This window comes from Balaenoptera borealis (assembly GCF_965194805.1).
Source record: "Balaenoptera borealis genome assembly, chromosome: 13".
Lineage (NCBI taxonomy): Eukaryota > Metazoa > Chordata > Mammalia > Artiodactyla > Balaenopteridae > Balaenoptera > Balaenoptera borealis.
Window position 1 is genome coordinate 60,381,506 of NC_138870.1, and position 17,309 is coordinate 60,398,814.

The 17,309-nt window shown below is 36.5% G+C and overlaps 2 protein-coding genes across 5 annotated transcripts in view; one reads left to right on the plus strand and one right to left on the minus strand.

Annotated features, from left to right (window-relative positions):
* Positions 1-4,037, minus strand: part of ZFC3H1 (zinc finger C3H1-type containing) — a 47,239-nt gene extending 43,202 nt beyond the window's left edge. The window contains exon 1 of one of the 2 annotated variants that reach the window (XM_082351555.1): positions 3,183-4,037. In XM_082351555.1, the coding sequence (XP_082207681.1) occupies positions 3,183-3,780 (598 nt within the window). In that variant the 5' untranslated portion in view covers positions 3,781-4,037. The remainder of the gene's footprint in view (positions 1-3,182) is intronic. The other variant, XM_082351556.1, reaches the window with a different exon arrangement.
* Positions 4,038-4,179: 142 nt separating this feature from the next.
* THAP2 (THAP domain containing 2) lies at positions 4,180-17,309 on the plus strand. Of its 3 annotated transcripts, none has more exons than XM_082351754.1 (4): positions 4,180-4,235; positions 4,552-4,746; positions 10,493-10,688; positions 13,478-17,309. In XM_082351754.1, exons 2-4 carry the CDS (start codon positions 4,676-4,678, stop codon positions 13,865-13,867), a joined length of 657 nt encoding a protein of 218 aa, XP_082207880.1. In that variant the 5' UTR covers positions 4,180-4,235; positions 4,552-4,675; the 3' UTR covers positions 13,868-17,309. The 3 variants fall into 3 exon arrangements, 2 of the variants coding, with proteins under 2 accessions (XP_082207880.1, XP_082207879.1); XM_082351753.1 differs by having other exon boundaries at positions 4,199-4,247; XR_014233572.1 differs by lacking the exon at positions 13,478-17,309 and adding an exon at positions 5,339-5,448 and having other exon boundaries at positions 4,215-4,746; positions 10,493-10,632.

Consider the following 17,309-nt stretch of genomic DNA (forward strand, 5'->3'; position numbering starts at 1 on the left):
AACATCCAACATATATACAACTAAGACAATGAAGGCAGTTAAATAATAAAAAAAAAACTTAAGTTGTATTCAAAATGTATCTTCTAAACTAATTTTCCCCTGAAGAAAAGGATATCTAAAACCAATTACTTTTGTTTTTTTTTCTTCTCTAACATAGTAATACATAAAACTTAACTTCTTGGTTGGAAATGGCTACAAAGTTCCAAACTACAATTTTTATTCAAATTAATTCATACATATGAGAACTGTTCCACCTCACTTCTCCAGCCTAGAAATTAACAAAAGACAAGTACTTTACCCTGGTTTTAATACAATATGTCATTTATAGATCATTAAATTGGCTACGATATAACATTACAGTTCCCTAAATAGTTTCTTCTCTGTGTAACAACTTAGGGGACAAGCAATCTAGAAGGATTTTTAAACTTCCCTAATGACCAATTTAAGAATGGGAATTACCACCAAATATTTTAGAAACTAAATGAGCACTACAACTGAAAATCTTTAACAGTTCTGCAGCAAAACTGTTCTAGTAAATCTGGTTTTCTGATCTCCTCTTCAGAGCTCAGTTTCTTGAAACAATACTAGTTTCTCATTACCTGTCTTACTCCTCCACCAAATGGAATCTGGCTTCTGCTGGCTGAGTTTATCCACCCTGACTTCTCTGCAGCATTAAACACTGTAAACTACTTCTCTCTTGGCTTCCATAACTCTACTCTCCCCTTGTTTCCTTTTTTTTTTTTTTTTTTTTTTTTTGCCTATAAGTCTTCATGACTCCTTTCTCTTCCAACTCCTGCAAAAATGGTGCTCGCCAGTGAGCTCTACTTAGTCTCTTTCAATTTTGAGCGTTCTAATGCACTCCCATAGTTTTGGCTGGTGATAGCCATTTAGGGTTCTATCTCCCACAAGCCATCCTCCATCCTATTGGTAGACTAATCTTTCTAGGACACAAATCTGATCAGATCTCATCCCTTGTTTTAATCTAAGAATAGAGTCCAAAATCCTTATAATGGCATATAATGCTTTCATGATTCCTTTCCAATCTCAACTCTTCCATGTTTATCACAATTTATGCATAGCTTTGTGTCTAGGTTCTTCTGTTCTTCAAATTGACCCCAATTCAAATGCCACCCACTATGTGAAGTCGGGTAATTACTTGCTCCCCCACCCCACCATTACATACTCTCTGTACATAAACTATGTAACTATCTGCATTTACATCTCATTTTTCCAATGTAGCTACAGTAACTTAAAAAAAAATATGACTAGAGTCCTTGGAAACATTCATAAAGGGAAAAGATTCAATATACTAACAAAAAAATAAAATAACTAAAGGACAGAAAAATGAGAAGCAACTGAGTTATGACTAATTAACCTCCTTCAAGGCTAAATGAAATCTCCTACTTCTGTCTATACAGAACAGCTAGGATGAAACCAGCACTTAAAAGATTTAATTTGAAATTGGTCAAGATGCAATTTCTAACTGAAACCTGGTTTAAAAAAAGAACTGCCAACCTTTACAACTGCAGGTGAAAATGGAATGACTTTCTACTGATGAGACACTGGTCTCATTATGTTAGCTCTGATCAGATTTGAAAGTTTAAAACAGCAGCCATCCAAAGGAGACATATGCTAAGATTGATTGACAAAGTGTCTCTAAGGAAAATTAAAAATGAATGAGAGAAAAAAAAAATGAAATAGAAGAAAAAAAAAGAAAAAAAATGAATGAGAATGAAAATAACTACTGCAATAGAATCTATTTGGTTTATTAGATTCTGATAGAATCTAATATCTAAATAGAATATGAATCTAAATAGAATAGAATCTAAATAGAATCTAAATAGAATAATGGTTTATTCTATTTCTTTAAAGCTGCATCTAGCATACCTTAATTATTACAGAAAAAAAAAAAGTTTTAAAAAACAAAAACCCACCTGCACTCATGCTACTTCACTTCTAGATTATGGAAATGAGTCACAGAATAACCCTTATTCTTTCTTAATGCAATATTTGTAAAATGTCATTATTACAATCATACAGTGGAAATATGAATTAAACTTAGTACAATCATGGCATTAAAGGAATTTGAATCAACAAAATTTTGTATTACAAATTTTGTTTGCTCACATTACACAAAAGTGGCTGGGAGCTATGTTTTCCTTCACAAATTCTTATAAAGAATACCACCTCTAGGATGGATTAGTGATACTTCACAAGGAAAACAATGAGCAGAAGATCAAAACAATCATCCTTAAGTGCAGCATCTGTGAAAAGAAAAACAGCAAGAAAGTTCATTTCTGATAAGTTACTACAGAAATCAGACTGGATATTTTCCCATACTTGTTTCACAACATCATGTGCCTGTTCATTAATACGAACATATAAGATTAACAATTAATAAAGGTATGTGGTAGAGGTACTGAATGGACAGAAAGAAGGCAAAGGCAGGAGGTAGGCAAGTCCACGTACCACTTCCTTCTCTAATATAAAATAAACTAAGAAAAAACTTTAAGCTCCCATAGTACTTTTTACATACCTCAATTTGAACTTTTTACACTGAACTATAATTACTTACATTTGCCTCTCCAACACAAATTAGAAGTTACATCTTCGTAGTCTTCAAAAATTTACATATTTGTACTTGAATAGCCTTTCTGTTTTTAGGCTCAGAATTGACAACTAACAAATCCTTGGTTAAAAAATTATCTTGGGCAGAGGTTTTCTAACTTTATTGAAAGAGCATCCCTCCTTTCAAAAATTAAATACCTACGTGATTTTTTTCTGAAACAATCCTGGAGTGCTCCTAACCCAACTTTTGATTGTAGAAGTTTTTTCAGAGCACTAGCACCAGAAGCTCCTACTTCTTACCTAAACGTACATTTCTAGTCCCCTTCCTATCCTGACATCTGATTTTACACTGCCTGAGATTCCACTAGTTTGGCCCCCATCCATAACACGCTCATGTTAAAAAGCAATACACCCAATAAAGAAATTTTAAGAAATAACGCTACAGTTTGACACATGGGTGGGGATTACCAAAGAACCGCCTACGTTAAGTATATTGACACAGTGAAAATAAGCGGTTCTGACGGTTCCGAAAAGTTACTCATCTCATAGACCTGATAAGACGCTAAAGGGAACTTCAGTGACACACCCAGGGCAGACCGCCACGTTAAGGATACAACTCTTACGAGGTGGAGAGGTCTCTCGCCAGCTCTGACTGCCGCCGAATCCGGATCCCGCTCCTCCTCCCAGAGGAGGTCTGCCCCCCGGCTTGCCTCCTCGCTCACCCCCTCCTCGCCCCCGACTCCAGCGACTCCCACCCCGGTAAGGCCTGCCTCGAAAACGGAAACGGTCCAAGGCGATGTGGCTCCGTTCCCAAAAGGACGGCCGGGGGCTGCTTTCGGACAGTGAGCTCGAAGGCATCCGCACGGAGGGCGGATGAGACCGGAACGGCTCTTTGGGTCGGTAGCTGCTGTGTCCCCTGAGGTGGCCCCGCTCCGACACGTGCCGCGAGCGTGAAAAATTCCTCAGCTGCTGCTGAGAAGAGGACGATGACGAGGAGGAGCCACCGCCTCCGCCGGATCCACCTCCCCGGGCCGGGTGAGGAGGCCTTCGCCGCGGGTACGGTAACAGCCCGCCGCCACTGCTGCTGCTGCTGCTCCGGCTCCGTACCTGGCTGTTGTTATCGTCGTCGCTGATCTCCCCATCTTCGAGCTCCCCTTCTTCCTTGGGCGAGAGGCCACTGGAGGCCGGGGCCGGAGTATCTGCGGTCGCCATCCCGGGAGCAGCGCCTTCCACACAACCTTAGCGCTCTGTCCGGGGATCCGCCCGTCAACTGCCTGCCTGCTCAGTTTCCTTCTTTCTCAACGGACCCGGTCGGTGCGGCCTTACCCTACTTGCTCACCTAGCGGGCTCTGCTCCCCAACTTCCCCGCACCCCAGCTCTTTCTCGCCGGACCGTCGCAATCCACTTCCGTGGCCTAGCGCCCCCTTGCTCCTCCGCGATCGGGACTCTTCCGCCTCGCGAGAAAAGAGCCCTGGAAGTGGCTCTGCTTGTGACGTCACTTCCTACGGCACACAGGAAACAAGGCTACCAGTTCACGCGATAATAATTAGGACAACGCGATTCTCACTGGGAGTTGTAGTCTTTTTTTTTTTTTTTTGCCTCTCGCTTAGGGTTTGTCCTTCCCGTCTGAGGCCCATCCCCACTCCAGACGCTGCTTTGGGGTTTTGGTGCGTGGCGGGGTAGGCGGGCCCGTTCTTAATCTCGGCCGCGAGAGTTTCAGAGAAATGGGGGGATGGGAGGGACACACGTCTTTTTTTTAATTGCTCGGAGGACAGCTGCTGAAGAGAAGCAGTTGTCCCACTCCCTTTTGGGAGGCAGGGAGAGGACGGGGTGCGTCCGCCATGTTGGTGAAGGCAAACGAAGGGGATTGGAGCTCCAGGACTGTCGGCTCCTGTGGCTCAAGTCCGCCATATTAATAAAGAGAAAGGGAAGGCTGACATCCCCCTCCCCGCACAGAAACGTACACCATTTCTTCCCACCTAGTTCCCGCAGCTTAGCTGGGTGGGCCCTTCTGCAGCCTCGCTTGCCCACTCTCTTCCCGAAGGAAGCGTAGCAGCCCGCGCCTCAGATTAGGCTTAAGACAGCGCCGAATGAGGGCGAAAGGGAAATGCCGACCAATTGCGCCGCGGCGGGTTGTGCTACTACCTACAACAAGCACATTAACATCAGCTTCCACAGGTAACCTGGGCAGGGAGTGGGGGTGACGGAAACGGGAGTTCCTAGACTGGGTATCGCTTGTGTGGAAAGAACATGATTCTACTAATTCTAATAACTTCGCTAGCTAGCTAGCTAGTAGCAGGGACGCATCATTTTTGCCCTTTGTGTGTGTTTCTCAAATCTGTCCAATTTTTCGCTCCCTTCGGGGAAGGTTTACTCACTTTGTAAAAGAGAGCCAAGTTTCTACTCTTTTACTCCCTGTGTATTAGACCAGGTTTTGATATTAGTGACGCCATAACAGGAAGCGAGATCTGCCTTTTCAAGTCAGCAATCACCTAAAAAGCCTGCTGTGTTCGTTCCCGTATAATGAGTCAATTCTCACTAGCTGGGTTGACATGGGAAGCATTTAAATTTCAAATAGTCACGCACAGTAACTCTGCGGAGGAATTGAGTCATCATCATTAGTAGCCGTGGAATTAAGCGATGTTAATGAAAGTGGAAAAGATAAGCTTTCTATTCTTACTAGAACAGAGTAGTATAAAAAGAACCCAGGTTATGTTTTGCCTTCGTTTGTTGGAAGAGCAATCAAAATTCTTTATTTCTGTCAAATCAGAACTCTGGAAAGCGCTTTGAACCCTACATGAAACATAATAAGTACTTGGTAAATGTTTACCTTCTCTGCAAGTGCCTGCCATATACCTGAAGAAAAGAAGCATTCAAAAAGTTAAGTACAAACAGTTCTGATTTTATATACCTCACAACTTAATAAGATCTTAGAATGTAGAAAATGATATCCTTGACCTTTATCCCTACTTCATTATGACAAAATGTACCCACTTATTAAAAGTTACCACTTAAAAAAAAAATCCTTGTGGTGTTTCTGTTTTTCATCTACTTCATGCAAATGTAATGCTTTATTCATTCATCCATCAAATGTGTACCAAGCTCTTATTTGCCCGACATGGTGCTAGGGATCCAGAAAAGTCTTAACCTTCCTGGAGTTGGAATGAGAAAGACCAACATAAATAATTGTGGTCAAGTGCCAAAGAAGAGACCTTCAGGGTCTCTAATTTAGCCTTGGAAAGTCAAAGAACACTTCTCAAAGGATGTGAAATTTCAGATGAGACCAGAAGATGACATAGATTTGGTCCTGTACGATACTTTAAGGATTTTCTGTTTTATCCAATGAGTACTTGAGAAGCCATGGAGGGCTTAAAAAGAATGGCGTGAATTGATTTGTATATTAAAAAGCCCTCAGGCTGCAGTGCAGAGAATTACAGTGTTACTTAAAGTGCTGGTCAAGCATCAGCAAGAGATTAATTTGACAGGAGCTTATTACAGAATGTTAATGCACCTACTATTTCACAGGGATATCCTGCTACAGCGTCAACTGAACTAAATGTACTTCTGTTGCTGGCACAATCAGCACTAGATTAGAAGAGGTGAGCGTTGATAGAGAAAAAAGTTAGGAACCTGTAGTAAAGCAACAGAGAATCCACCCAGTGGCCTAGACTACAGTGATACTGACAGTAGAGATGGAAAGAAGTGGACAGACTTGAGAAGTGTTTGAGGAGAAACTACCATATATGGTCATTTGATTTGGAAGATAGGGGGAGGGAGGATTCAAGGTACCAATAATGAATGTTTAGGAGATGCACGGTGGTACACTAACATACATACCTCCTTTCCGTGTTTGACTGTTTGCTTGCTATGAAATTAACATTTTCATGTGTAACCCCAGAAGTTTAGGTCTTAAAATAACATTATAATAAAATTAATCCCTATTTCATAATTAACACTATTCACTCCTTTCCTAGGACATTGGTAGACTTCTTTTCCCCCATGTACAGCTTATATTGCCTAAACTTACTGTCACCATTTTTCTTATCTCTTAGCCCATTCCAGTCTAAGTGTCGCCAATAATAATCTTTTGAAACTGTTCTTGCTAACATAAGTTGTCACTCCAACGTCCTTTTTTCATGGCATGTGATCATTTCCTCCTTGAAATACTCTCTACTTTGAATTATTTGACACTAATTTTGTGATTTTCATCTTACTTTTTTGGCCTAACTTCAGTCTCCTCTGCCACTCCACCCCCTAACCAAGGTCTTCCCACTCTTATCAAAAGGATTGCAACCGTTCCTGTGGTCTTGGTTAACATTTACCTGTTAATGCCTCCCAAATCAATACCTCTGGTCCAACTCTCTCTAATGAGTTTTAGACCTATCGGTAAAGTGTCTCAGTTATTTCCCTGGTCTCTTCAGTTCCTCACATTCAGCGTACTAAAACTGTACTACTGAACTTGCCCTTCCCCCAAACCTACACCACTTCCCATTTTCCCTTTCTCAGTAAATGGAAACACCATCCACCCAGAAACTGGGAGGTCATCCTCCCTTGACTTCTCACCATTCCCTCTCAGTTGGATTATTACAACAACCTTTTAACTGGTTCACTGCTTCCATTCATGCACTCCTAACTGCTCTTCTATAATCAATAGTGTGTTGCTAAATTTTTAACAACAGGATTTCCAGGAGAGGGGGAAAGCCCTGATTTGTAGTGTTTGTCCAATTTCCATGATATAAATAGTCCCACCATAACTGGTTATAAGCTACCAATATGACATCACTGATCATGGAGTTGGGAAGAAAAGTGCAATACTACCCTATTCTATAGCATTTATTCCATACAGGTGTAACAGACATAAGTAACCTGAAGAGTATAGACAACAGTAAAATAATTAGGAAGTGATGGGTTTTTAGTACTTATTACCTTTGTTTCTAATTTATTTAAATGCAAACTTACATAATTTAATTTTTAATAATGGCTGTGTTTAACAACCAGTTAAAACATTTTCTGTTCACAGCTCTAAATTAGGCCTCTTAATGGCTTACCAATGCCATTTTGGATAAAGTTCAAAATTACTCTTTAACTTGGAAAGTCCTCCATCTTCGTTTCTTGTCATAACACTCTTCCTGTCCCCAAGATACTCTTTAACACTCTTCACTACTACCATTCTAATTTCCCTAGCTAATTCGTACAGTCTTAAGGCCTCTTGACGAGATTAGCTCTTCCTGTTTTATGGTTCCATGCAATCCTGTACTTACCCTTTTATAAACTCATGACACTTGTAATTACTTTTATAATAATAATAAACAGCATTTATTTAGTATTTACCACGTACCATGCATTGGGCTAAGCATTTACTCACAATGTCTCATTTAATCCCTAGAACCACACTAGGTACCGTTATTACTCCACTTTATGGATGATAAAGGTTAAACAACATTCTTAAAGTCACCCAGCTATTACGTGAAGGAGCTGGGATTGATACCTGGTTTGATTACAGAGACTATTCTCAGCCACTCTTTTCTACTACATCAAGCTATTTGATTCTCTACCTTCGCCATTACAGTATACCCACATAGAAGGTAGATATCATAAAGGTAGATCAATTTTGTTTACCACTATGTCTTCAGTGCCTAGGACAGTGCTTGGAATGTAAGAGGCATTCAGCTATTAAAGACCCAAGCAAAATAGCATTGTTAAAATACTGAGTGACTTTCCAAAACATCTGATGTTTCTGAAAGCCTGGTTCTGTTATTGTGTAAACAAGAATATATCCATCTATTAACACCACGTTAATTTTTTTTAATTAATATTTGCATGATTTATTATTACTTAAATTCAGCTTATGGGCTGCTTCTTCCACCCTTTGAATTTGCTGAGAAAAATCCAAACAACACATGCAAAAACATGATTAAGGTTAATACTGTATAAAACATTATCTAAAATCAAATATAAAATTATTGATTATTCTTATTTTATTTTAACACATATCATCTAAAGATTATTTAGTAATGCCAAACTAACTCCATTACTTTGTATATTCATTGATTCACTCAAAAAGTTCATTGAATGCTTACTAACAGGAAAAAGTAGTGAAAAAACAGCTCCTAACCAGGAGAAAGCTGTGATCTAGTGGTGGAAATAGAAAAGTAAACAATTAGAATACAGTTATATTAGTGCTCTATGATATAGGAACATCTAACCAAGTCTTCTGATCATAAAAAAACTTGTTAGGAACATGGGATTCCTAAACTGAGTCTTAAAAGAAAGAAGTAGAATTTGATCACGTTAAGGTCCAGTTGCAGATGTTGGTTTTATAATTTAGAACATTTTTTTAGTTTAAAAAAGAGCTAAAAGGGGAGGGGGTGAAAGATAATGTTTGAAAGAAAGTCTTCGCATATCTGAAGAGTCTTATACAAATGCTAATACAATAGTACTGATAGTACTTATTTGTTCTTGAGGTCCCAGGAAGAAGAAGTTTGCTCGTAAACTAAAGCTTAGTTTTTAGTTTAGTCCTCAGGAAACATTTTCAGATCACTAAATATTGGAACAGAGAGCTTTGAGATGAGAATACATTATTATTAAGAGGTGAGGGCCAGGCCAAGTAGATAAAGTCTCCATTAGAGAGACTTGTATTTCTAGTGAAATGCAAAAAAACGTACATATATGAAAACATGTGAACTGCAGAGTGACACACAAATGTTATCCTCAGGTGAGGGTGTGTTTGGGGCAGTGGGGGCAGGGACATGAGATGGCAGGGTGTCTAAGTAAGTCTGGGCCTTCACCTCTGTGGCCCTCCCTGCTGGTAATTTGAGCAAGCCTAGTATATCTGACACAGCCAAAGCTGTTACCTAATGAAGCTTCAGTTGGGGGCTTTCGAGCCACATGATCTTCTAACATAAATTTAATGGTTCTTTTTAGGTACTAGTGAGTTCATAATTAATACTTAAAGGATAAGGTAGTCAAACTAAAGAAGTGTTCAGTTCAAACTTATTACATGTGAATGTTGATTCCTCTATTTGCAAGTCAGTCAACACAGTTACCATTCGAACTTTTAGTCCCTTATAATTTTCTCTTCCTTAACAGGTGTACACTGGGTGCATATCAGTATATTTTATATCTGAAATAAATATAAAAGGAAAAACATTCCTGCTGGGCTTGTCATCAGCATTTTACTTTTTGTAGTAATTAATTATGCCTTCTACTGTACTACATAGCTTAAGAGGTCATTTTTAAAAAATATATGCAGTTTAACTTCATGGAAGTAATATAGTGAATTATAAATTCATATATTCTGTATTTATATTAATTAAGCAAATTTTTGTTGAGTCCCAGCTGTTTGCAAGGCACTACATAAGTGTTAAAGATAGATAAAAAGATAAAATGATCCATGTCCTCAAGAAACTTGTAATCTTTGATTTCACTGGAAATTTATTAAAATGGAAAATTACAAAGCAATGTAGTAAGTATCATAATGAACACAGAGGAAGGAATACCAGAATCTGTCTTGATAAAATTTAATCTGTAGATGATCTGCTTTGTCTTGACCACGTACATGAGCAGCAGATCAAAGCACTGTGAAATTATTCCTGCTTATAATGGATCTACATAAATTTGATGTAGATCAGTTTAGTCTTGTTTATTTTACTGCCCTTGTTAAGGACTAGTTTGGGAAGAAAGGTCTCTTTTTAAAACCCTGAAAAATTAAACCACTTAAGTTAGTTTTTTATTAACTTTTTTACAACTTATAAAAATGAGCATGAATTGGTTTCTGTTCCAGTATCTGGATACTGGAAATTTTTAAATTTTTATGTAAATGGAAGACATTTTAAATTGTTACCTTTCAAAATTTCTTTTAACCATTTAGGTACAACCAAAAGTGTGATAGTTGGAATTTGAGTTGCCTTTTTTTTTTTTAAAGGTTTCCTTTGGATCCTAAAAGAAGAAAAGAATGGGTTCGCCTGGTTAGGCGCAAAAATTTTGTGCCAGGAAAACATACTTTTCTTTGTTCAAAGCACTTTGAAGCCTCCTGCTTTGACCTAACAGGACAAACTAGACGACTTAAAATGGATGCTGTTCCAACCATTTTTGATTTTTGTACCCACATAAAGTCCATGGTAAGTAATACTACTTTTACGCCATTTTAACCATTTTTAGAATCCATCCCTTTTTGTTTGTAACATGGAACAATTAAGAATATATTGAAATTCATATATAATGCTGTGCCTCAAGAAAACTGCAAAACTGCAATAAAGATACAGGCTAGAATTAGTGCTTAGCGCTCCTGACTCCAATATTCTCTCCCCAACCTAAACTGTTTTATTATATTGGAATTTTACATCATTGTTAACTATTATCAATAATTGACCCATTGGTAAAACTGAGAAATTGTAATGAAACCTCCAGCATCACTCTGCTGTGATTTTAAGATTATATGCAAATAATGTGTGTTAAGTGCTTTCAGGGCAGCACACCCAAAGAATACCAGAGTTACACCAAAGAATATAAGTTCAGAGGGAGGCATAACAGAAAACCTCATAGAGCTCAGACATTTCGGCTGGGCTTGAGCTTGGAGTTTGGAACGTAGCAGAGGGTTCTTGACTTTGCACAGCGCAGCTGCAATAGCATGATGAGAACAAAAGATAATGAGTTGAGGAGTGAATGGAAAATAAGTGTTAGCAAGTGATATTTAAAAGGAAGGAGAAATTTAAGGTATAGTATGAATGTATTAAAACAATGTTTTATCTAGTTAGGGAAGATCTGATCAGAGGGGAAAAAGCTAGATGAGAAAGACAGGGTCACTGAAAGGTTCAGAAGGGGTGGAATGAACAAAAATAAAGTGTTTAGCTTTGAAAAGGAGGATAGACATCTTTTCCTCTCAGAGAGGAAAAATCACTGCTTTTCTTGAGTTATTTTTGACAGTTAAATTTGTAAATCTACATGAGTTACTATCTGAATGGAAGAGAAGGGAGAGGAAATTGTGGTAAACCAATTATCACAGATACTAGAAAAGCTCCAGGAGGGCAAGCATTTCATTTCTGAATCCTCAGAACCTCAAATAGTGCCTGGTATATAGTACACACTCATATATTTATTGAATTTGAAGTATACCTTGTTTTGACATTTTGATCATTTGTTCATTCAACAGATGTTTACTAAACTTTACATTATGTCAAAATCCAAGTTAAATGCTGGGAATATACAGATCAAAAAAGAGTCCCTGCCAATTCCCCTAGACAGAAGGAATGCCAGTTGTAGGTTTCATGAAGACAGGAACCATATTTATCTTACTTGTTCACTGTTGTGTCCCCAGGAATTCATAAATGAATTCCTGTGTTTCAATAAATGTTTGTTGAATTAATGAAAGACACAAAGCTATGAAATTAATCAAATAATCTGGGAACTATAAGTGGTTTAATATTATTGGAGTAAAAATTAAGATGGTGAATGGCAGCACTTCTCTGGTGGTGCAGTGGTTAAGAATCCGCCTGCCTGCCAATGCAGGGGACACGGGTTCGAGCCTTGGTCTGGGAAGATCCCACGTGCTGTGGAGCAACTAGACCCGTGCGCCACAACTACTGAGCCTGCGCTCTAGAGCCCGCACGCCACAATTACTGAAGCCCGCACGCCTAGAGCCTGTGCTCCGCAACAAGAGAAGCCACCGCAATGAGAAGCCCGCACACCGCAACAAAGAGTAACCCCCACTCGCCACAACTAGAGAAAGCCCATACACAGCAATGAAGACCCAACGCAGCCAAAAATTAATTTATTAATTAATTAATTTTTAAAAAGATGGTGAATGGCAGAATGGGGTGAGATCCTAAATGGTACAGCATGCCATGTAAAGATAATTTTTTTTCTTTAGATAATAGGGAGGTAAAGAAGAATTTAGCCAGTATTAAATCATCAAATCTGTTAGAGAATTATTCTGTGGCAGAAAATAGACTAGTGAGGATCAAAATGAGCCAGAGATCAATAAAGAAGTTTTTAATATATTCAAGCCAGACATGAATGATATGGGCCTGATATGGGTAGTAGCATTAAGAATGGTGGAGAGGAGGGACTTCCCTGGTGGTTCAGTGGTTAAGATGCCGTGATTCCACTGCAGGGGGCGTGGATTTGATCCCTGGTCGGGGAAGATCCCACATGCCGCACAATGTTGCAAAATAAATAAATAAAAATAAAAACCTTTAAAAAAAAAAAAAAGAAATGAAGAGAGTGAAAAAAAAGAATGATGGAGAGGAGAGGATTTGTGATACAGATATTTAGGAGATAGAATTAATAGGACTTGATAACTAATTGAATGAAAGAGATAAAGGGAAAAAAGGGTCCTCAGGTTTCTGATCTGGAAAGAAAGTTTCTAGCCAGATTTTAAAACCTCGAATGTATCAATAAGATATAACTGTGCATAATTAATAGGTAAATCTATTCAGGAGCTTTATACTTTGGAATATGTTTGTATTAAGTAGGACCACAGGTCTGAAATGTTAATCAAATTGAGAGGATAGTATTTACCTAAAAGAGAGATCAAATCAGTATCACAAATTAACCAAATGTCTAAATGCATTCTATATGGGCCTTAGAATATTGCAAAGAATTTTTTTAAGTCTCTACAGAATCACATTCAATAATTTGGAAGAGACCTAGGAAGTCCATTCTCTATTTCCAGACCAATGCTTTTATCTCTCTGGAGAGAAAAGACAAAAAGAAATAGGTGGCTGTAGTTAATTCAACCAGTTGAGAAACTTGAATCCATGACTACATGAGATGCACTGCTGATGTTTCCTATCAGATTTTTAAAATCAGTTTTTAAAAGAGCAGTTTAAATACTGTTATCCAAAACAAAATTTACTTATTTGTGATATCCAATAATTTATGTTCAACCTTCTAATTTTACTCTGCTCAGAAACTCAAGTCAAGGAATCTTCTGAAGAAAAACAGCAGTTGTACTCCAAACAGACCATCTAATTTAAAATCAAACATTAGTAGTCAGCAAGTACTACTTGAACACAGTTATGCCTTTAGGAATCCTATGGAAGCAAAAAAGAGGATAATTAAACTGGAAAAGGAAATAGCAAGTTTAAGAAGGAAAATGAAAACTTGCCTACAGAAAGAACGCAGAGCAACTCGAAGATGGATCAAAGCCACGTGCTTGGTGAAGAATCTAGAAGCAAATAATATATTACTTAAGGGCACATCAGAACACATTTTACCAACTGCCTTAAACCGTCTTCCTTTGGAAGATTTCAAGATTCTTGAACAAGATCAACAAGGTAAAACGTTACCAATTCTCTAAATCCAAAACAGACTAAAAGAACCTTCAATTAGGATTTGATGCTTGAACTTCATTCTGTTCAAAGGTAAAGATATTTAAGGAAATTATTCCAAAATTGGGTATTTAATAAAGTTTTACCTGAAGTAACAACATTACTGCATAATTTATTTATGAAGATTTGATTACAAAAAAAAAATGGAGAACTTCTTATGAAACTTATTTGAATGAGAATGGAAGTGCCTTATGTGAGAATTATGTACTTAAAATTTTTTCTAGGAAATTGTATGTTTATAAAGTGTTTTGTGTTTTTGTCTTTTTAAACTTCTTTTAAAGAACAGTCTATCACAAGTAATGTTTTTAATTTATATTATAAAAATTTTTTTTCCTGTACCAAAGTTGGGATATTACATTCTAAGTAATTTGCCTAGTAGGAGTTAACCAACATGAAATAAAACTTTAAAACTGCTGGATTTTGTATTAATTAAATTATTATTATTGGCACTGTGATTGGGAAAAATTTTAGGAAAAAACTTGAAGTACAGGGCAAGTTCTTTTATTTAAACTTTTCATATCTTTTTATCAGTAAAACTGAGCTAATCATGGCCTCCCTCATAACAAAATTAGCTTTTGCAATAGCTTGTAAAATATTTTGAAAATAGTATTTTGAAATGTGAAGTAGTACCCTTGCATCATCCAAGTAATTCAGACTACTAAAAACAGGTAGCTGATTATATTCACCTTCTAAGAAAATATGTTATGAAATAACAGAGATTGAGATCTAGCTTTTACTTTAATCAAAAAGATAAATGTATACCACATTTATTCTCATAATAAAAATATTACATTTTCGATTTCAAAACTGATACATTAATAGGCAAACATGCTACACAGTTCCATGTTAGGAATACTCTCTCTGTCCCCATGTGTGTTGATACCAAAATTCTTAAGCTTTCTTTTTTTTCCATAAACCCACAATAGAATCGAATTATAGAAAAGTACTTACCATATTATATCTTTACAACTTATAACCTAAAATGAAGTCAATTTATCTTACACATCAGCTTGCTTTTTATCTCCTCTTTTAGTGAGAGTCAAATAGAGCAACCATACTGCATAAGGGAAATGGAATGTAGATCTCTATAAAAAGATCTCTGATAAAGCTATGCAAGTGCTAATTATTTTACAAAATAGAATATCAGAACTATTCTTATAGTTTCCACTTGAACAATTAAAGGGTTTGCCTTATTTTACCAGATAAATGTTTAATAAGAACGCTTTCCTTCAAACAGCTTTGGTCAAATCATGTAAAAATTTATTAATGTACAATCAGGTTACCCAGGTCTGATTTGAGCTTCTGACACTGCCATATGAAAGTAGCATATACATAATCACATATTACTGTAAATCCTTCCCATAAGGTAATGGCTACTTGGTGATAAAAAATTTTTTTTATAACATGTGCTGAGATCCTAGCAAAAAGTCTTTTTACATTATTACCACCCTTTCTTTTAATAAGGAATGCCTTCCAAGCAACTAGATGCACAAAGGCAAAGGTAGGAAACGTCTCTTTTAGTTATCATCAGGCACTTAAAATAAATATTTATGAAAATTCTTTTGTGTATAATGTAAACCTTGTTAGTCATGTTATCTTTTTTTTTTTTTAAGTCATGTTATTTTTAATATTGGATGTAGCTCCTTGGAATTGTCATTACATGTTTTCAACTAACTTTATATGGTTTGAAACATAAACATCAGCAAACACTTACTGACCATTTCTATTTTATACCTCAAAATAAGTTGGGCAAATAATCATTTAAACATAAACTATGTTTCCCAAGTATAAACTCTCATGTGGTTCACCGCCCCTCCCCAGTACAAAACAAAACACTAATGCAGGCTGATTCCCATCTACAATAATACCCTGATATCTTAATATAACATTTTTTAAATCACAAAAATAAAGCATCATAAAATACAACAAGCTTTTGGCAAAGTTACTTAGACTTCATTTATTAATATTTGAGAGCACTGAATAAACTACCACTCAGTAATTCTAAAGTAAAAATTTTTGCTGGTTTTTTTTCCATATCATTTTCATGTTACTGTTCCAATAACATGCTCCAAACTCTCCCTGCATTAAATTATTTTAACATACATCTGTCTACCTTAAAACTACTTTCATTCATAGAGAAAAACGTGAAAGGAATCTTTTAAAATTCTGTTTTCAGTCTGTTGATAAACTTATCACTTAGCTCGTAGACCATAAAACTAATCAAAATTATAACAGTTCTTTGTCCTCTGCTTTGACACAACACATATCCTCTGTTCTATGCCTGTCATTCATTCTATGTCTACCAGGCACTAACCCCTACAAAGAACCAGCCAAAGGCTAGAATTTGATATAAAGATGAATATGACATGATTTCCTGCCCTTAAGTTGCTCAAAGTCTCTTGCGAGAAACAAATATTATTCATAATACAATATGATAAATGCTATGAAAGAAGTATGTGTGAAGCGCTTTGGTAAATGTTGTTGAATTGGAATTTAATGAGAACGTGTAGACTTTAGACCTTTTTACAATAAACCAGTTTTCTTTTGAAACAAACAGATTTTCTTCTTACAATGACTTACCAAAGGAGATTTTGTAGAAGGACATGGGTGTTGACCTGAATTACATACAGTGTTTATTTAATGAATTGTAAGACTTCTTTTTCCTGTTAAAATGAACACTGAACAAATTTGTTGTTAATGATATCTTGTTAAAAGGAAAACATAAGTAAGTAAAATATTATATCAAAGCCAAGACTGGAGTTTGACATTTGATATTTTTACTAAACAACAAACCCTACTATCACGAATTTTTAAAATAATTTTAACTCAGAGTCTTAAAGTGAACAAAGCACTATGGCACCAATTAGTTCTCTTACTTGTTCTTCACATATATTCTGTGTGGTAGGTGGTATTATCTCAATTTATAGATGAAGAAATCCTTGTTAATGTAATTTATTTATTCATTCAGACATTTATAATGTGTCAGCTGGCACAAGGGATAGAAATGCAGTAATCTAGGAAATCTAAGGTTACATTATAGCCTTCTGTTAAATATATAAATCATTAAAATAGGACAGGTTATGTGTCTCAAAAAACTAAAATAAAAAATATTGTGTATATATATACAGTAAAGACAGTCTGTGAAGTCATTGTTGATCTCTTCTAGGTAGACTTTATAATGTTGGGTTTTTCTAATCTCATTTCTCAATGTTAGAATACAGGTAAATTTTAATTTTGGTATAATATAGAAAGTGGTTCCTCTTTATATCAGAATATGGGATTCTTTTAGTATTTAGACAGTTGGAAACTTCATAAAATTAATGATTTTATAATGTATATTAAACAATTGTATATTGTTTTCACAAAAAATGTATTCTGAGTATGTTGATATTAAAAACTTTTCCAAGGAAA

Coding starts and splice junctions, on each gene's coding strand:
- THAP2 (XM_082351754.1), top strand. CDS start 4,676: ATGCCGACCAATTGCGCCGCGGCGGGTTGTGCTACTACCTACAACAAG. Junction 4,747..10,492: donor ATTAACATCAGCTTCCACAG/GTAACCTGGGCA, acceptor TTTTTTTTAAAG/GTTTCCTTTGGATCCTAAAA. Junction 10,689..13,477: donor GTACCCACATAAAGTCCATG/GTAAGTAATACT, acceptor TACTCTGCTCAG/AAACTCAAGTCAAGGAATCT.